Source organism: Cavia porcellus, unplaced genomic scaffold, assembly GCF_034190915.1.
Source record: "Cavia porcellus strain 051 isolate PalLab524CR breed Dunkin Hartley unplaced genomic scaffold, mCavPor4.1 scaffold_12, whole genome shotgun sequence".
NCBI lineage: Eukaryota > Metazoa > Chordata > Mammalia > Rodentia > Caviidae > Cavia > Cavia porcellus.
Genome location: NW_026947495.1, coordinates 82,817,836 through 82,836,766, shown reverse-complemented (window position 1 = coordinate 82,836,766; position 18,931 = coordinate 82,817,836). Strand labels below are relative to the sequence as shown.

General features: G+C 52.5%; 1 protein-coding gene across 5 annotated transcripts in view; it reads left to right on the top strand.

Moving 5' to 3' along the window:
• The window catches only part of Satb2 (SATB homeobox 2), a 142,565-nt gene that overhangs the window by 16,977 nt on the left and 106,657 nt on the right, over positions 1 to 18,931 (top strand). For all 5 annotated transcript variants that reach the window (XM_063259515.1, XM_063259518.1, XM_063259516.1 and 2 more), the window contains one exon: positions 7,268 to 7,444. In XM_063259515.1, coding sequence (XP_063115585.1) covers positions 7,268 to 7,444 — 177 coding nt within the window. The remainder of the gene's footprint in view (positions 1 to 7,267; positions 7,445 to 18,931) is intronic.

Here is an 18,931-nt window from a genome sequence, read left to right as displayed (position 1 = left end):
GCGGGCAGCCAGGTGCCTGGGCTTCCAGGTGCGCTGCTCCCCTCACCACTGTCCGGGTCTCTCGTTCTGCATGTCCTTTCTGGGGATCAGCCACGCTCCTCCAACAGTCCAGGTGGATTTGGTAATGGTCGCCTGTCTGTCGGAGTCGGCGGTGTGAAGTCTGCCCTCATTTATGCCACAGTGATGGTTTCTACGCTCCTGCTAAGTGTGCATCCGTGTTTCCCATTCCAACCCTAAACAGAGTCAGCAGGGCTTTCGTCTCATGAGGGGCAAAGCCTTTATTTTTTACTCTAAAAACTTTCCCTTTCCTTTTTCATTTGATAAAAACTCTTCCATTCTAGGATGATTTCCTCTGAGGCTCTGGGCAGTGTTTGATCTCAGTTTTTAATAATTTTTGTGTGAGGCTAGCTCCCCGAAGGAAACGTGCTGGAAACCCGGGCGGTGCGTCTCATTGAGAGCTGCACGCTTGATTCCTTTATTAGCTCCTGGCTGGGGACCTGAGCGCTGCTGACCGCTGCCCGGCACCAGGCCGGAGCTTGATCAAGGCTTTGGGACAGTCCTTTACGTTTGGCCCAGTGGCATCGGGGGACCCCAGACCTGTCCTGGCGGAGCAGACGTTCACTTAGGACTCCTTTCATTGACTGCTCTTTTGGCCCACAGGACTGTGACTTGTGAGTTGCTTTTTCAGAGGGATTGGTGGCAGTGTGATGAGACTCACCGTGAACGTATGGTTTTAAACATGACCCGCTCAGCGGTCTCCAGCATAAAGTCTTACACAGCAGAGAGCCAAATCCTGGAGCTCCTGGACTCGGGTAGTGATTTCCTGGCCTTGGGCTGCAGGCCTCGGGTGGACCTTGGGCCCTGGGGGCTTCCTTGTACATTTAGTGTGCAGGCCACACCCAAGCTCTCCACTCTACTTTCTATTTTTTAAAAAAATTTCCAAGCCAAGATCAGGAAGTGTGTTGTCTGTTCTAGTCAGCAACTTGACAAAGAGGCCTCAGTCCCTTGATCTAGCACATGGGCGCCAATACCTCCCCTGGCTGGGAACACGCGGACATCGCACAGCTCTGTGGCCTGGCAGGTCTGGGCCAGGGTAGGGGGTTCCTGGCCTCTGGTCACCATCCCTGTCTGTCACAGCTGTTTTCCTAGAAAGCGCTCTTTGCTGGTCAGTGCTGATGACCCCTGTAGGAGGCCACAGGGCTGCTGAGCCTTTGGGCTCCCGAATTGGAACTGCTGGTTCTTGGTACTGATCAGTATCTAGTATTTTGCCTTTTCTTTCTTTCTTTCTTTCTTTCTTTCTTTCTTTCTTTCTTTCTTTCTTTCTTTCTTTTTTCTTTCTTTCTTTCTTTCTTTCTTTCTTTCTTTCTTTCTTTCTTTCTTTCTTTCGAGACAGGGTTTCACGGAGTTGCTTAGTGGCCCAGGGTAGGCTTGCACTTGTGATCCTTCTGCCTCAGCCCCCAGAATGCTGGGATTACAGGCATGAGGTGCCACCTCACTCTTAAGAATCAATATTTTGATACAGAGAGGACCTGCCCTGAGCCTGAGAGGAGCCCAGGGTGATATCTACTGCTTCCCACCATTCCTGCCCAGGGCGGCTAGCCTGTGTTTGGTAAGTGGCCACTATGTGGCTCCCTGGTGTCCACAAACCCTGCTGTGCCACAGTGTTTCTGTAGCTGAGGAGGATGTGGCTCAGGCTGGACTGTGGTCTCTCGTGAGGTGTGGAGCTCAGCCCACTCCCACGCCAGGCCTCTGGGTGCCCAAGCACGGGCTCGTGTTGCCCAGCACTGCTCTTGTCCTGGAGCTAAGCTAGGCTGCTGGCCTGCATGGCACCCAGCCTTGCTGGAGGGACCCTGCCCACCTGCCAAGGGAGAGAGGACAGGGCATCTCAGGCAGGGGCTGGGTGCTGGGCTATCCCCGGCCACTCGCCATGCGTCATGGGTGGAAAGAGCTTAAGACAAACCAGACCCACGGAGACAGCAACATGGCTGGCCTAGCAGGGACCTGTGCACCCTTGGGTGCCACCTGTGCACCCGTCAGTGCTCTTCCCTCTCCCAGAGTTGGTGGAAGCAGTTTATTGTATGCTCCAAAATGGCTTCCAATGGAAGTTAATTCAGGATAAAGTGAGTTTTTTTTTTTTTTTTTTTTTTTTATAAGAAAGATAGTCATGTATGCATGACCACACTTTGGTCAAGGTAGGCCCCTGGAGGACAGCGGGCCAGGAAGTGGTGGGGCCTGAAGATGTCTTGGCCGCCAGATTTGCCACCAGGTTTACCAGCAACATTGGGGCAAGGTTTTGAGAACCCCAGGTTGTGTGACTCCTGGGTTGTGAGGAGGAGGCGTGAGGGGAAGGGGTCTGGGGGGCCCGGGAGGGCAGGACAGACTGGCCCGGCTGTCTTGAGGCCACGCCTGGGATCGCGTGGGGCTGAGAGACCCTGTCTTCCCTTTCCATTTCCGGTTGTAGGTCTTGGCATTGGAACTTCCCTAGGTCACACTAGGGTGGGGAGAGAGGCTGCAGGTGGCACTGGCCCCAGCTCAGGGTGTGTGAGGGAGAGCCAGCACCAGGTTCTTCCAGAAATAGGCAGTAGGAAGGGTGGCCATCACCAGCGCCTGGTGCTCAGGGGACTCCTTCCATGTTTGCTCTAGGCTGGTGGGCACCAGGGCTTCCTCACTCGGCCAGAGGGTCCCTCATGGAGGGCCAAGGTCTGGCTTTGGTTAAGGACGGCATGGACTCAGGCAGGACAGCCTGAGCTCCACCCCTCACTGAGGTGTTTTCCAGGGGGAGTTGTTGCTTGCTGGCCCCTTGTCTTGAGTCTGCATTCAGATCAGCAGAGACCACAGCCCAAAGAAACTCAGGAGGAGATGGGGCACCCTGGGCTCCTGAAGCTGTTGAGAGGGTACAGAACCCCAGGACTCCGAGAGGTAGGGATCCCTCCTGACCCCTCCTCATCCCTCCTGACCCCTCCTGACCCACCTCACTGGGTGATGGTCACTTATCCTCGTGGGGATTCGGTGTCCTGCACAGGAGGTCCCTTTCCCCTGACCCTGAGTGCTCCTTACAAGGAAGGAGAGGAGGGGGGAAAGCTGTTGTCTGGGCCGACAGGGGCTGGACACAGGAAGCAGGAGCTGCAGCCCCAGTGCCTGCTGACGCCCTGCCCGGCCACTCTGGGCATTGACTTTGAGCAGACAGTGACCTTCCCTGGTCTCCCAGCCCCAGAAGCAGAGGAGAGGAATAGAAAGGGTGTCTGGGAAAAGCTCGCCTGTTGGCCACCATGCTGGACAGCGTGGCACCAGGCCGGTACTCAGCGCTCAGGCTCTGTGGGTGGGTGGGGTTTGATGGAGGCCACCTGTGCAGGGGTGCGTTTTCTGGTAGCTCCGTTTCACCCAAGTCACAGGCACAGGTGACTCTGATTTTAATCCTACAGTTTAAGATGTCCAACATATTATTTTTACATGCAATAAATTTTTAAAAATTGCCATGATCTATGTATTTTTCTTGATTGTCTTGAGAACAGAGAGTATGGTTTGCATTTACAGTGTGTTTCTGTGTGGGGAGCCACGCAGTCAGGGCGGTGGCCCGTGGTTCAGGGCCTTGTGGGGCAGGTGCTGCGGCCTGGAGCGAGTGTCCTCACGCTGGGCCTGTTCCAGTGGCGTGGCCTGGGGGGCTGTTTCTGTTTGCACAGCGACTGTTGGTAGTATGAGGCCAGCGTGGTCTTCAGAGGAGATATTTCGCAGTGGGGATCTTGAGCCTGGCTTTCAGAGCCCATGAGCAGACTGGTTCCTCTCAGGCAGCATGGTCGGTGTTGGTACTGCTGCCGAGGAAGGCAACACAGGCTTGTGGTTGGGGAGCCCCGTGTGGATGCGTCACACACAGCACACAGTGTCACCTCTGGAGCATCCAGGACCACACCTGACATTTGCAGGTGGAAGGAGCTCAGATAAACCGCAGAGGTTTGCTCACCTGCAGGGAATGATGCCAAGGTCACAGGGTCCTGGCTGGGGCCGTTTGTCCATTTAACCGTTCTCCTGCCCGGCTCAGCTCGCGTGACTGGTGTGTTGTGGAGAGGCAGTAACAATGGCAAATTAAAGATTTTTAAAATTTTATTTTGAGACAGGGTTGCACTAAGTTGCTCGGCTGTGTTTAAACTAGTGATCCTTGAGCCTCAGCCTCCTGAGTAGCTAGGGTTACAGGTATGCCCGCCACCCCTGGCTAACGTCGTTTAACTTCCTGTAACTCTCTATGCTTTCTCAGACATGAGGTCCTGGGAACAGCTTGAAGCTCAGCCTCATAGCTACCATGTTTGGACAGAGTTCCAGGCTTGTTTTTTGTGTTCTCTGACAGAATTTTCCAAGTATCTCCATGGCTAGGACGGGGCTTGACTTGCAGAGCACAGCGGGGCCCAGGCGCCTGCCCTGAGGATTGAGCTCCCATTTCTGCTGTAACTGTAAAAGGCTTAGCAGGGCTTGATCAGAAGGTCCAAAGTTCTCACCTGATCGTCTGGAAATGGGTCTGTGCTACCATAAAAGAGAAATAACACCGTATGCTCGCATAGCCGGGCGGTTCCCTAGCTCTGCTGCCCGCCCGCCTGGAGTGGGCTCTGAACCTGGGCATCCTGCTTCCCACTCTGCTGTTCCCTGGGACTGGCCTTTTAACCCTTCCTTCTCACCCTGCCTTCGGAAGTGCGTCCTGCGCCCCTCCCGTCCTGCCCCTCGCTCCACACCTCCTTCCTCTTTCTCTCCGTGTGTGCAGTGCGCGGGTGATGGGGCACGGGGAGTCCCATCTCTCTCGGGGACTTGTTTTGAAGGCTAGAAGGGTTGAGCAGACGCCACAACACCGCCAGCCTATTTTACGGCTCTTCATTTCTCTTGTCGTTGGCACTAGTAATTCCATCTACTTTTTATTGTAAAGACAGTCACTGTTTAGATCAAATTTTAAAAAGAAGGTAATCTTTCCTCAGGGATAAATACAATGTTCTTTGATAGTTTATTGGCTTCTGTGTATTTGCTTCACAACATACCCAGCCGTCACCCGCTGCAGGTGACTGTTGTATTGGCAGGCAGTGCCCACACCGGGAGGTGCTTGCCTGTTGACCGAGGGGTGTCTTTCTGCTGTTTTTTGGGCTTACTGCTTCTGCCTTGAGTCAGTGAACAGCAGCACTTAAAAATGCTTCACTTATTGATGGTCCCGAGATCCCTGTGCTTTATCCTGTGTTTCTGTGATCGCCTATCTAATTGAGCTGTTAATATCATCTGTCTTTGTAACATGGTCTGGACCGTAGCTCCAGACCATGAAAAGTTTATGCTCCCAGGAAATTGCCAAGTAACAGCTCCAAGGCAACTGGATTCAGGGGTCTTACCTGGTGCCGAGGTGCATGGCACACACGAGGATGTGTGACTGTGACCCTGTGAGCACACACAGGCCCTCGTGGTCAGGCACTCCTGACCCCACTGGGTATACCTGCTGCAGTTGTAGGGAGCGGAAGTCAGCCTGCTTCCGGGCCAGGCACCCCGTGCCAGCTTGAGGGTTTGCTCTAGAGGCTGTGCAGCGCTCCCTGCACAGGGTGGGGCCTGCAGCACACAGCAGCTGCTCGGGCTGGCCAAGTGCATGAACCCAGACAGGACCGGTTGCACAGAGAACTCGGTGCAGCTCAGTGTCATTCATTTCCTGTCCTGCAGTCTAAGTGTGGATAGTCAGACATCATCTACAGGGGTGGCCCCCATGTAGGCTGTTTTCTGTAACACCCAGTGGCCAGGCTAAATCCCCTTTTTGTCTGAAAGCTCGGCCTGCCCCGCCTTGGCATTCCCATCCATTTGTACCACGGGCAGCGTGGGTGCTGCTGCAGACGCAGGAGCCATGTGGTCGCTCAGCACCAATGCCTGGCATGATTGACGGGATTTGCTAGGAGTTTATGCAGTCTTAATAATAATTACTCTGGTCTTTAATGATAACAATGCCTAATGAGTATTATTACTGTTAATAATTGCTACATTTAATAATTGTGCCCAATACTTATTATCTTTAATAATAATAATTAGCACAGGGGAACCAGTTGCGCCATTGTATTATCTTTAGAACAGAAAGCTCAATCTGGTAGCCCGTAGTTTGCAGCGAGTCTGCCCCCGCCTGTGCCCTTCAGCAGGGAGTGAGTCAGGGCTCCGGGATAGTCGGGTGGGGAGGGCCTCCAGGCGTTGCGCTCCCAACGTGGCCCCCACGGACTGCACCATTACGCGTGGGTCTGGCTGTCCCCGGCCAGCCCTGGTCTCTACCTCCCCGGACCTGGTAGGACTGCGTGTTTCTCGCAGACAAGGGCCCCCCGCGACCTCCTTCCGGGACATGCAGACTTGTGTGCGCCGTGCAGGGCAGAGTCCGGGTTTACAACTCGTGTGTTGATAGCACTCGAATCTTCTGCCTTGGCTGTATGTAGATTTCAATGCCTGTATGACTTTTTTTCTTTTAAATAAAAAAACAGTTTAAAAATGTTTGGCGAATTAAACATTTTTTAGCTTTTCACACTTTGATACAAAGCAGAGAAATATTTCAGTGACAACAGATTTCAACAGATTTTCAACTAAACTAATTTGCTTTATTCTTTAGGGTAGTTTACTTCTTTTCTTCGCAAACACAAGAAAGATACTTTTTCTAGTGGTAACTGGTGTTAATACATAAAATAATTTTCAGGGGACGAGGCTCTGTATCTGGTAGTGTGCTTGACGAGAGCTAACTGTTAGTTAAGGCTTTAGTGATCAGGATCTTCTCCGCCCAGTGGATGAGCTGTTCACCACAATTAAACAAGTGCAGCCAGAGGAACTTGTAAAAATTCTCACTGCCCTTCCTGTACCTACTCATGGACTGTCTCAGGCCCTGAAATCAAACATGCCACCCTGCTCCCAGAGGTGTCTTGGGCGGGAAGCGGGGGATGCATTCTAGTCGAGGCAGCGTCACTGCGGTGTGCCAGGGCTGGTTCGCAGTTCCTGGTGAAAGCAGGTATGCAGACCAGGCTCCGTGGTCATCCTGACCTTGCCTGTATGCTGGGCCTGAGCTCATGGGGGGCCTCCCTTTTTAATGGCTGGAATCTCAGGGCTCTCCCTGCTGCTCAGGCAGTTCTGCAGTGGGGTAGTAACACAAGGGGACCCCTGCCTGCCATCCAGCCCCCCTGCCAAGAGGCTGGTGCAGTCTAAGGCCCTGGGCCACCACCAAGGGACATTTAGCACCATCTCATCCCAGGCTGGGAGCTGCATGGTAACCCAGCTCTGCTCTCATCTCCTCCAGGTTTGATGGTGCCCGTCTTCTGCGTGGTGGAGCAGCTGGACGGCTCTCTCGAGTATGACAACAGAGAGGAACACGCTGAGTTCGTCCTGGTGCGCAAGGATGTGCTCTTCAGCCAGCTGGTGGAGACGGCGCTCCTGGCGCTGGGCTACTCCCACAGCTCTGCGGCCCAGGCCCAAGGTAGGTGCCCCTCTCTGGGATGGGCAGTGCAGGCACATGGCTTGGGGAACTGACCTGGCCTCTCTCAGAGGGGCAGCAGGTGTCCTGAGGTCTCATGCCCTGTCCTTGGGGAGCTTCTGTCCGGCACCCTAGAACCACCCATGTCCTCAGCTTTTACATTCCTCTCCTAATGTTTTTCCTGAGTCTGCAGATTGGCCTTGGGGCTGGTGCTGGGGGTTTAGGTCCTGAGTTTGTCTTTAAACGTACTGTGTATGAGCACTCTGTCTTCTAAATTTATTTACTGCAGTGCAAGTGTACCTTCCACAGTTTATGATCAGCTTTTAATTAAACAGAAGGAAACAGGTACTGCAACTCTTTGAAAACTGTTTTGTCATTTTGGAATGGTCCGTTCAGTTATGAGGAGCGTGGCCTTTGCCATCACTTCCTTTTACCTGGCACCTGTTAGAATCACACCCGTGTTTCAGCCCTTGCCCGTTGTGAGTGCCCCCGGCTCCATTCTGAAGCTTAGCTCATTGTTCTTTTATGCCAGCGAGGTGACAAAACAGATGACAGTAGAAACACTCCCAACCCTGAATAGTGGCATCTTTTCTTTCTTTCTTTCTTTTTTTTTTTTTTTAACCCAGTAGAATTATGTTCTTGTTTTTCAGCTGGAATGACTGAATTGTGTGGTTTATGACTGTGGTTATAACTAAAGAAAAGAAACACGTACCTTTACAGGTCTTATTATGTATATAACTCCCTGCGTATATTACCTTTCCTCACTACTTGTGTAAATGCTGAGAAGTTTTCTGTGGTTTGAGTTTCTCTTCGTATTATTCGTATTTTTGTTCCTGATAATGGCCAGTGAGACCCTCATCTGAGAGGACTGTGAAAGATGCGAGGACGCACTCAGAGAGATAAATCCTGTTACTAAGGACACGGCTTTAAATCCCCAGCCCTTGGCTCTGATTCTGTGAACAGATCCTTGCTTTCTGCAATGTGTGGTTCAGCCCCACCTCCGTTCTACCAGATGATTTGAACGGGGATTGTAGGCACCTCCTCGGGCTTCATCTCTGCAGGCCTCGGTGCCCGCAGTGTCTGAATCCACTGCCCAACATCCTCCCCTGGGCACCAGGCTTTTGGGGCAACCTGATGGAGGCCGTCCCCTCACCCCTCCTTCTGTGCTAGGGACTCGGACTTTAAGCAGGCATACCACACCCCAGACTGCTTGCTTCCGCCGCACACCAGGCACGTGAGTGGTGAAAGGAGCCCCCGTATTCCCCAGAGCTGGTGCTGGAGCCCAGGCTGGCTGTGCCCTCGCTGCGCCCAGCGCGGCATGCCAGCTCCCCGCTGACAGGCCATCCGTCTCTGTTAGCGCAGCTGCCCAGGGCCCGCAGGTGGAACGAGGAGTGCTGAGCGGCCAAGATTGGCTTCTTGGCACCTGCGGCAGAGGGGGCCCTTGGGACGCATCACCAGGGAGCCACACTGCTGCTGGCAGAGACATGCATGCACTCCCTCACCCGGGCCGCCTGGAAACCAGGCCAGGCGGTTGTTCGCCTCCTCAAAATTGCTTGAAAAATTGGATTGGAAGTACTAGATGTTACATCCTTCTCAGTGGAACCCACAGGCGTGGGGGCGCACTGGGTCCAGCGGGCTTCGTGTGGAGCAGAGTGGGTGGAGGTTGGCACCAGGGCCAGCTCCATCCTCTCATGGGGAGAGGCAGTCGCCTGTGTTTGCTTCACTTGAGCCTGCTGCTCTCCATTTTGGGCAAGTGGGGGAACTTAGAGCTGCTCATTTGAAGGAAACCTCTGGATCTTTGCTATGGCTCAGATCCCTGGAGTGTGCGACCTGGGGCGGAGCCTGGAGGAGCAGGCCAAAGAGGGTCCCCAGGCGTGAGGTTCAGGTGTGGTTTAGCTCTTGTGTGACCCTGCTGGGTGGGGAGCTGCGGGGATGCCACAGAAAAAAATCCCTGTGCCTCGGACAGGCTGCAGTGCCTTGGAGAATTAGGAAGGCTCATATTGCCAGAACAGTAGGGTGCTGGAGCCTATTTCATTTTAGTTTTTATTTGTTGAGCTTTCAAGACAGGTTGCTATGTACTTGAGGCTGGCTTCAAAGTTGCCACGGTCCTCCTGCGTCAGCCTCGCAAGTGCTAGGATCACAGGCGTGTGCCACAGTGCTCAGCCTCAGGCTTGTTTTAAACACTGAGTTCTCGTAACATGAGTCTTCATTTTGACACGAGCCGGAAGGTTTTTCAGTAGCTGAGTTGGAAGAGAACTGCAGATTCCCTGGGGAAGGGCAGTGCACAGTAATGCGGTGTTTGGGGACGGAGCTCCAGCCTCAGGGAGGAGGTAGCATATCCTCCCGCGAGGGAGGCCCTCCGTGGAGCAAAGAATTGCATTCAGAAAGCGTATTTGCTGCCAAAGGGTGATAGAGGTCCTGCTGAGGCAGAGTCCAGGGCTCCCTCCACAGTTACAGTAGCCATTTGTATTTTATAGGCCAGATACCGGGACCCCACGGGAGACGAGGGCAGGCTCTCCTAAGTCACGGTCCCTATGTCTTTCAGGGGCGCGTGTCCTACTTCCTGTCTTTAGAGGGTCCGTGTCCTCACTTCCTGTCTGTAGGGCACTCAGCCTGCCCTATCTGTGTTTCTCATGGCATGCTAGACATGCGCCTTTTTGTGCAAAAGCTCCAGGCTGTGGACTGCTTGCTCTTCCCAAAGCTGGGGGCTGAGGGTCCTGGTGTGGCCCGGTGTCTCTGCCAGGATGATGGTCTCTGCCTCAGATGCGCCGGTCTCTTGGGAGAGAGACGGGTATTAGCCTGGGGTGCTGCTCCTCAGTCCCCGGCCCCACTGTAACACACGCTCCTCCTTTCCTGTCCCATCCTGTTGGCGGGCTTGTCTGATCCCACGTCAGGGGTGCCTGCCCCTGAGCCAGCGGGCACCAAGGGCAGCTGGATGCCCACCTGCAGGCTCAGCATAGTTGTAGGTAGACATTTTATCCTTTGCTTTCTGTAAATTTTCAGATAAATTATACAATTTATGTTTGACCAGAGAATTTTATTTAAAAACAAACACACTGGACAGTAAACAAGCCCAGATCAACAGGGTATTTTGGATGTCAAAACTGTAGATTCAAAAAGAAGTTTGTTAAAAATCATTTCTTATTTATGTTCCAGTGATTGCCTCTGTGCACTCATTTCTAGTGAGATTTTTAAAAAATGGCACAGAAAAATGCATTTTGTAAATATAAGTCAAGCAGATTGCTAAGTACTACAGTGATGTAAAATCTACATTGGTGCAGAACAGAGAGACAAGGAGAATATATTAAAATGTCAGGGGCTGGGGAGAGAGCTCAGTGGCCCAGCTCCTGCCCGGCAAGTGCAAAGTCCTGAGTTCGATTCCTGGTACCAAAAAAGATGTCAGCAGATGGGCCATGGGTTGTGTGGGGTTTACTCCTTCTTCTAATCAGAAAGAAACAAGTATGAAATTTTTCTTCCTGTCTGAATTCTTTCCAGGGTAAGTGGGAAGCCATTTCTGCTTGTTCCTGCATTTTGATGCGCAATCCACTGTGTCCCCAGTTTGTCACAAATGTGGGAACTGCATACCATACCCAGGGGTTCCATCGCTTCCTCCTGTGAAGGATGAGACAGGACCAGTAGCCATTAGCGAGCTTCCTCGTGAACCTGCGAGGGATCCCTTGGCGGTCAATCCCGCGGGGTGACGATGAGCAGTCGGCTCAGGGCCGCGGCTCTCTGGGATTTGTATGTGTTCACTCATGTAATTCACATCATGGCTTTTGAAGGGAGTTTGTAAAGATGGTTATCTGTCTTCTCTCTTGCTCTTTGTACTTTGGGTTTCTCATAGAATTGAATAAGTTGTTGTATTTTTCCCATTTTACAGAATAGGAAACTGAGTCACAGGAGGCTGGACTTTCTGGGGGCTCGGGCTAGGCTGCAGGAGCCCCAGAGGCAGGTGTGTGGACTGGGTGCTGGTGTGCTCGCGATGCTTGCGCATGTTTGAGAACAGCGCTGTTGTGCATGTTCCATTTCCACGACGAACTCTGCAGATGGGCCTTGACGTTACCTGAGAGAATCTTGATGTTAACAGTCCAGCCCCGCAGGACCGCGTCTGCATCTGCAGGAGAGCCTCCGGCAGCCGGTTCCCGTAGTCAGTGTTGCTGCCCAGGCCGAGGGAGTCCTGATAGGAAAATGAAGCCCGTCCCTGGGGTCTGGGTCGGGGTCTTCACTCCTCTGGCTTTCAGAGGTACACAGCTGGAAAACAAAACCAGCGTTCAAGGAGCTTCTGTTTACAGTTTGAATACACGCAAGAAGTTTAGGGTATAAATTTGGCTGCAGATTGGGTGCTAATTGATGGCTACACGGTTGCTTCATTCCCGAGCACACGCTCCACACGCTCGGGCCGCCTCCTGCCAGATGGCCGGGTGAGCCGGCCCAGGTCTTCTGGGAGACCCTGTCTCGCAAGACCGCGCCTGTGGTCTCGAGTCCTTTGGTCTGTGCTGCCTGGGTCGGGTGGTGGGGTGCAGTCAGCGTTGGTCATTACCCTGGGGAAATGTGCCTGCTCCTGCCAGTGGTGTCGGCAGCTTCCTTCAGTCTTCTGGGCTCACTGGGTCCAGGTCATTCCCTTAGGGGAGAGGAGTTCACAGCCCAGCCTGGGGCCCCCGGGACCCACGGGGCCCAGGGTGCGTGTGCTACGTGAGTGAAAATGGAGGCTTAAAAGTTTCATGTGTGCTAAACTTTAGAATATCTGTAAGGGAATTTTTTCCCTGGAGCACCCCTGGTAAGTGGGTTGCCACTTGTGAATTAGAGATTTTTTTATCAGAAGTAACCCAGCTGTCGCTGTTTGCAGGTGATTCGATTCCTGCTCCTGTGGTCCATGGTGTGGCTGTGCTGGTGAGGCCAGACCTCAGCATGAGGGCCCTGTGCGGGAGTTGCTCACGGGGAGACGGGGTTCAGTCCCTCAGGTCAGAACGCAGGAGCCGATCAGTGTCAGGAGGCCCTCTGGGGGCAGAGGACTTCACCCCGTGCCCCAGAAATGAGGACAGGGTCATGCAGGGCGAGGTCCACGGTCAAGCAGGGGCTTTGCTGTCTTACTGCTGCACACCGTCTGGGGACGGCCCTTACAGAACTCTTTGGGGCTTCTGTCCATGGAAGCTACCACGAGGGTCAGTTTCATCATCAGGAGGAGTGGTCTTTGAATTTAGATCACTCAGTGCATGGAATTCTCTGAAAATTTCACTTCTTAAAATCTCTTAAAATTGTTTTATGGGAACGAGTTACCTGGGGTCTCCTGCTCTAGGGTCCACCGGGAGCGATTGGCAGATGTCATTTATCCCCTATCCATTTTCACCCCTCCCCACTTGATCATTTTAAAGTGAATATTTTATCTGGATATTTTATCAATGTAGCTAAAAGATAAAGGTGCGTTAAAAAACATAATTCCATCTTGACTCCTAACAGATAATTCTTTAATATCATGAAGTATTCAGTAAAGGTACATATTTTCCTATTTTACACTAAAAGTGTTGATTTATTACAGTCAGACAGTCAGGTCTATAAATTATACTCAATCAGTCATGCATTGAGTCTTCTTGAATTTGTGGGTTTTTCTGTCCTCTTAAATTTTAAAAAAAGTCTAAAATTTATGTTTGCTTTAATTAAGAATTATTTTCGTTTGCTAAACTTAATGAAATTCCTAAGCCTATAAATTCCTTCAAATATTATAGCTTCAGAAAAGCAACCAGTAAACTCAGCCATAACCTTGGAAAGGAGCTCAGTAATTCACACTCTTTTGGAGGAGGGTGGCTTGGCAGACCTGTGTGCTGGAAGCCGGCCCGCGCCCTGGCATCTTCCCTGCACCCCTGCTCTCACCTCGTGGCCTCTGCTGCTTTCTTCGGCCCCCGCCCCATGGGATTCCTTTTTAATTAATCGCTTCTGTTTGGGAAGTTTCCTGCAAACTTTTTTCTCTTTGTAAGGCAGAGTTGGCAATGGTACACGTGTAGAATTGTTCAGCCTTGGAGCAGACTTGAACAAGCAAATTGCTTTTTAGAAAATCCGGGGCTCCCAGAGATAGAGCTGGAAATGCTGCCCTGCCCAAGTGGATGCTGAGCCTGCTGCGCCCTCAGTAGAGCCCGAGATGCTGATTCTGGACAGACCCTGTCCTCCTGGCCGCTGTGCTTCTGGGGACGGTCCCACACACCTGTGTGCGCACATGTGCACACGTACGTGCAGAACGCCTGGTGTGCAGCTGAAGGCCCACTGCATTTCCCTGCCTGGGGTTGAGTTAAGATCGAACGTCTCACACAGCATTTCTCTATTCCTTTTATTTATTTTGTCATAAATATGTGTTCCTTTAAACATGCAGGTATGTAATTATGGCTCCCGTGAAAGTCAGGTGACAGAGCTTTTGTCTCGGGGTGAACGTGTAGAGGTGAAGACTTCCGGCCTGCTTTGGGGATGCCTGGAATTGGATGGTGGCACTGGGTGAAACCCCCTCCCTGGCGCAGGCTGGTTCCCTTTCCCCAGCCCTAGACTTGCTATCTGAATGTCTAGTTTCAAGAGTCCTGGTGGTGGAAATAACTCAGGAAGAACCTGCGCTGTCCTCCGTGGTGCAGGAGTGCTTGGCAGCATTTGGGCATCGGCCTCAGAGCAGGAGTAGTGGCCTCACTGTGCTCCTCACCTGCATGAAGCCTTTCTAGGGGCGCAGCACCCACGCCCTGTGCATCGGGGGTGGATCGTCTCAGGGCCGTGTGGGGGACAGCCACTGGGACACACACTTAGAGCTGTAGCCGTGCCTCAGGGACATGCGTGTCTCTGAGGAGTTACAGCTCCATATTAGCAATACTCTGATATGAGATAATCTACATTTGATGTTTTATCCTACCTCCAAAGCATGCCTTTTTCCAGTTCATAGGTTTCAAATGCAGGGTTGCATCATTTGCTGAAAACCTAGGTAACATTCTGTATTGAGAAGATGCTGTATGCTGGCGCACAATTATAATCCCAGTGCTTTGGGAGGTCAGGGCAGGAGAATTGCAAATTCAAGCCTGGCCTGGGCAACAAAAGCCTGTCTCGAAATAAAACAGAAAATAGGCCAAGGACAGACCTAGTGAAAGGTGCTGGGTTTGAGCCCCATCCCCTTTCTGCTGCACATGCGCGAGAACGTGTCTTGCAGACTGGGACTCACTTGGTAGACTGCGTCGGGGTAGGTGGCAGACTCTTTTTCCCCACGTGGTCCAAGACACAGGCTGGGGCCACCATCGACTTCCGCTCTTGGTAAAGTCTGCCTTGAATTCATGTTCCACGGAGTTTTGGCCATAGAGTTTAGTAGTATTAATTTCTTTCAAAAACTTCCCTGCTTCTAATTTTTTTTTTTTATTTGGAAAAAAATTCTCACAAGCTGCCCTGTGGAGTTTGTGTGACTGTGTGATATTGGAACTCTGAAGGTGTGGGTTCTGCTGGCGCTCTAGTGTACCTTTCCAGCTTTGCCCGGCTCCAGTGGGACTGCTGTGTCTGCCCGCTTGGAACCTTGACCCTGTTGCCGTCCATTTACCTGTGGAGCAGCCAGAAGTGGGTGGTTGGCCCTGGGCACCCCACACTGCCCGGAATCTGGGAGCAGGGTGCGGTGCGCATCTGCTGGCTGCTGGGTGCCCAGGAGAGAGAGCCTGAAGGCCGGCGCCTGCAAGCTCAGGGAGCACACAGGCCACCCTTTCAGAAGCAGCGGTTGGAGACATTGTTCCTGCACCAGTGGCTCCCCTCTGTCTGTGCTTGGCTGAGGAACAGGAACAGGATGGAGTAGCACTTCTGCCCTCCATCTCCTAGCTGCCCAGTCAGGTCAGGGAAGGCCTAGTGGCCAAGCACATTGCAGGCTGGGCCCAGGCTGCGCTCCACTCTGAGGCCTGAACCAGCTGCTGGGCTTGGAGTCGGCTCACACTGTCGGCCTCTGCCTCAGTGGGTCCACAGGAGGCGCCTGCTGGGTCCCGGTGTGGGCTGGCGTCAGAGGGTGACCTCCCAGCAGAGGAGCCTCCTCGGAGAGGCGTGGAGCTGACTCAGCATCATCTTCCACTGCAGTGAGGACACGGTGCCCTGGAGCCAGGCAGACCCCACTCCTGGGGAGCAGCTCTGGGGAAGGGGCGCGTGGGAAGGAAGTGCTTCCACGTGAGCACTGTTGGAAGAGGGTGGCGTGCAAAACACGGAAACTTCGGCAAAGCCTGAGTGTTGACTCTGTCCTCCGGCAGACCCATCCCTGTCCCCAACCTCCTTCGTGGCAGGCCCTCAGCGCCTGCAGCTTCACAGCACCCCGGCAGCAGGCGTCGGGACCCTGGAGAGAAACAGCCAAATGCGAGCTGACCTCTCCGCCTGGTGGACTCGAGCCCCTGCAGATTATTGGCCAGAGCAGAACTGAAAATGTCTGAATTGGTTTTGCACATGAACAGTGACGAAAGTAGGCTTTACAGTGTTACCTTTCAGTTTTCTGAGAAACAAGCCCATGCGGACTTCCTGGTGTCTGGTGCGGCTGAACGCAGAACCGCAAGGATCTGTTGGCAATCAGGGTGGTTTCTGCAGAGAAACCGAATCTTTTGTCTGCTGGACATGACATGAGTGGATTTAGTGATGAATATTTAGGTGCTTACTTTTCTGTTCCGGGTGCTTGACATGCGTGAACTCAGTCCTCACTATACCCCATAGTGTAGCGCATCACCCACCTTACCAGTCAGGAAACCAGGGCACGGAGAGGGAAAACCTGGACTGGCCTGCACCGCAGGCCCAGAGAGGACTGTTCCCAGTCACCCGGTGAGGTCATCTGTCCTGCTGTCTGGGGGTCCAGAGCTCTGCTCTCGCAGATGGTACCTGCGCTCGGGGGGGACCCTGGAGTTGGTAGCTGTGTGAACACGTGTGGTTCTGTATCGAGTAGGGATCTTATTTTGACTTTAATGAAGTTGAGTTTGACTGTCTGGGATAACATTTTATTAGATACCATTTTTGTATGTCAGTACTTATAAATGTATATAGCTTTTGTAATCTTTATCTAATGCTAAAATACCTTTAAAAAAAAAGGACAGATCTCCCCCTCTCCTGCCCCCTGGACCGATACATAGGTAACAGTTCAGATTCTTTCCCTTTGGTTGTGCTGTAACCTTGTGATACATTATTTCCATGTTCTTTGTTATTATGCCTAATGCTACTTAACGGGAGATTTTCATTTTCAGGTCAAATGTTAGGTGTTGGTTTTGTTTGTTCTTATCTCAGGGAATTTGGGAGTGGCCACCAAGGGGACTTGGTGAGTTCAGAGCCTCTACCTAGCACACGCTGGATAATCAGAGTGACTTATTCCAGTATCTGTGTGCAAATTAGGTACACTGAGGAGAATCTCTTCATTTGGCTCATTGCAGGTGAGAGGCCAGTTGTTTAAATTTCTTTTTCATCGACTCTCTTTTTCTTACCTCTGCTTTATAGTAAAAGAGTTGTTTCTTTCTTTCTTTTTCTTTTCTTTTTTTTTAACGTGGAGGAAGAGTAGAAAGACATTGTGTCATTCAGAAAACTTTAGTTAATTGATTTCATATTTTGTTTTTGTAGCAGTCTGGTTCTTACCCACAGTTTGGTCTCTTTCTCCTGGAGAAGCACACACAGCATTGTGTGGACTTGAGCCTGAGCGCTCCCCGCTTGCACAACGACCCTGCAGCGTCCCTCGGCCTGGGAAGTAATAGCTGATGACAGGTCCTCTGTTTGCAGCCTCTGGTTTGTGTGCTGTGCAGCGGGGTGGAGGTTTCCTGAAAGACGCATTGGGAGCCCTTGCGATGTGTGTCTGGGTCTGAGTCGATGACAGAGGCCTGCTGGTGGGGTGGGGCTTGTCAGCCAGTCCCGTGGTCCTCCACATCCTGTAGTGAGGGTCGCAGTGGACTCGGGGGATTGCAGGCCCTGCTGGTGCCTCTGGCCCCCTTTCTGCACTCGGTTCTTGGACTGCCCCATTTGTCCTGTGCGTAGCTCGCATGGGCAGGGCACAGCAGGGCTCTCAGCAGCCCAGAGTCCGTGCTTAGAGGCAGGCAGGGCACATCCCTAGCCGGGGCACACTGGTGGCCTCTGGAGAGAAGCATTTGTTTGCAAGGAATACCTGCGTCTTCTTAACAGACATTCTGAGGATGGGTTAGCATTTATGGAGCTCTGACTATCTGTTAAAATGTATTCGTGAAACTGGAAATACCAGGGCATGGAGGAAGAACGTTAGTGAGGCAGGAGCGCTTCCCCGCCGTGCCGCCCTGGCTGTGCCACACTGCGCCACTGTGCTCCTGCTCACAGTGAGCCGCAGGCAGCTAGGCCTTCCCGAGTGACTCACACAGCCCTGACCGTGACCCTGTCGGGGTCCCTGAGTGGACAGGACTGTAACAGGCAGTGTGAAAGGCATCACCCCACTGTGTGGGAAGTCCGGGACCAGCGTGCTCGGCATGTGGCCTGTCCTGTGTTCTGGCCACACTGTCTCGGGTCGCCATGCTCGCCCTGGTGTCTGGCCCATGCCCAGCCCGCGGCTTCTTGCGCCTGTCCGCTGTTAGACCTTGAAACAGAGAACATGTGCGGCGACGGCATCATCAGGAGGGAGAAGAGCAAACCCAAGCTTTCCGTGTGCCGAGCACTCAAGGAGCATGCGACCCATGTGGCTTCAGGGCACAGATCCCTGTGGCACCTCACGGCTGGGCCCCCAGCGCTGAGGCCCAGAGACCCCAGGGTACTCAGCAAAGCCCGAATTGAGCTGGACCCAGAAGACTCTGGCCCACTCCCCTGGCGTGAGGAGGGTGGGGACATGGGGGTCACCCCGCCCAGGCCCAACCCCCCGAAGGAGCACATGGAGGCCCCCCACCCCGGCAGCAGGAGAATTTGGGAAACATCAGGAGCAGCATGCCACTTAATCTGAAATATTCTGGTGATTCTGGAAAGGGCAGTGATTTAATTTCAGATATAGTTGCATGAGGTCCCATAAATTGTTTTCTAAAATACTTGTGACACTAAGCCACACAATAAGCAGATCAAACTGATTGTTCCCTGACAAATCAAGATCTATGGCCCTGCTGTGGGGAGTAGTGGGTGGGCGGTGGTGTGGGGCTGTCACATCCCCACCCCAATGACTTACCTCCAGGGCTAAAAGTTTTTAAAAAACAGTAGGGCCAACAAAGCCCCAGCTGAACTTGCAAGGCCACGGATGGCTGCTTTGCTGGGCCAGCTGACCGTCCTGCTTGGAGGCCAATTGAAACCTGAGGCATGCAGATGCTGCCTTTAGGGTGCGTTTTTTATTATGCCTTACAAGAGTTTGGCTGAAGAGGTTTGAGGGTTTAGATGGTTTAGATGGTTTAGATGTTAGGATTTATAAAACAAACCCAGTTATACAATGAGCAGTATTTTCCTTTTTTTAAGACAGAGTCTTACTTTGTAGCTCAGGTTGGCCTTGAACTCACAGAGATACTCCTGCCCCAGTCTCCCAAGTGCTGGAATTACAGGCATGTG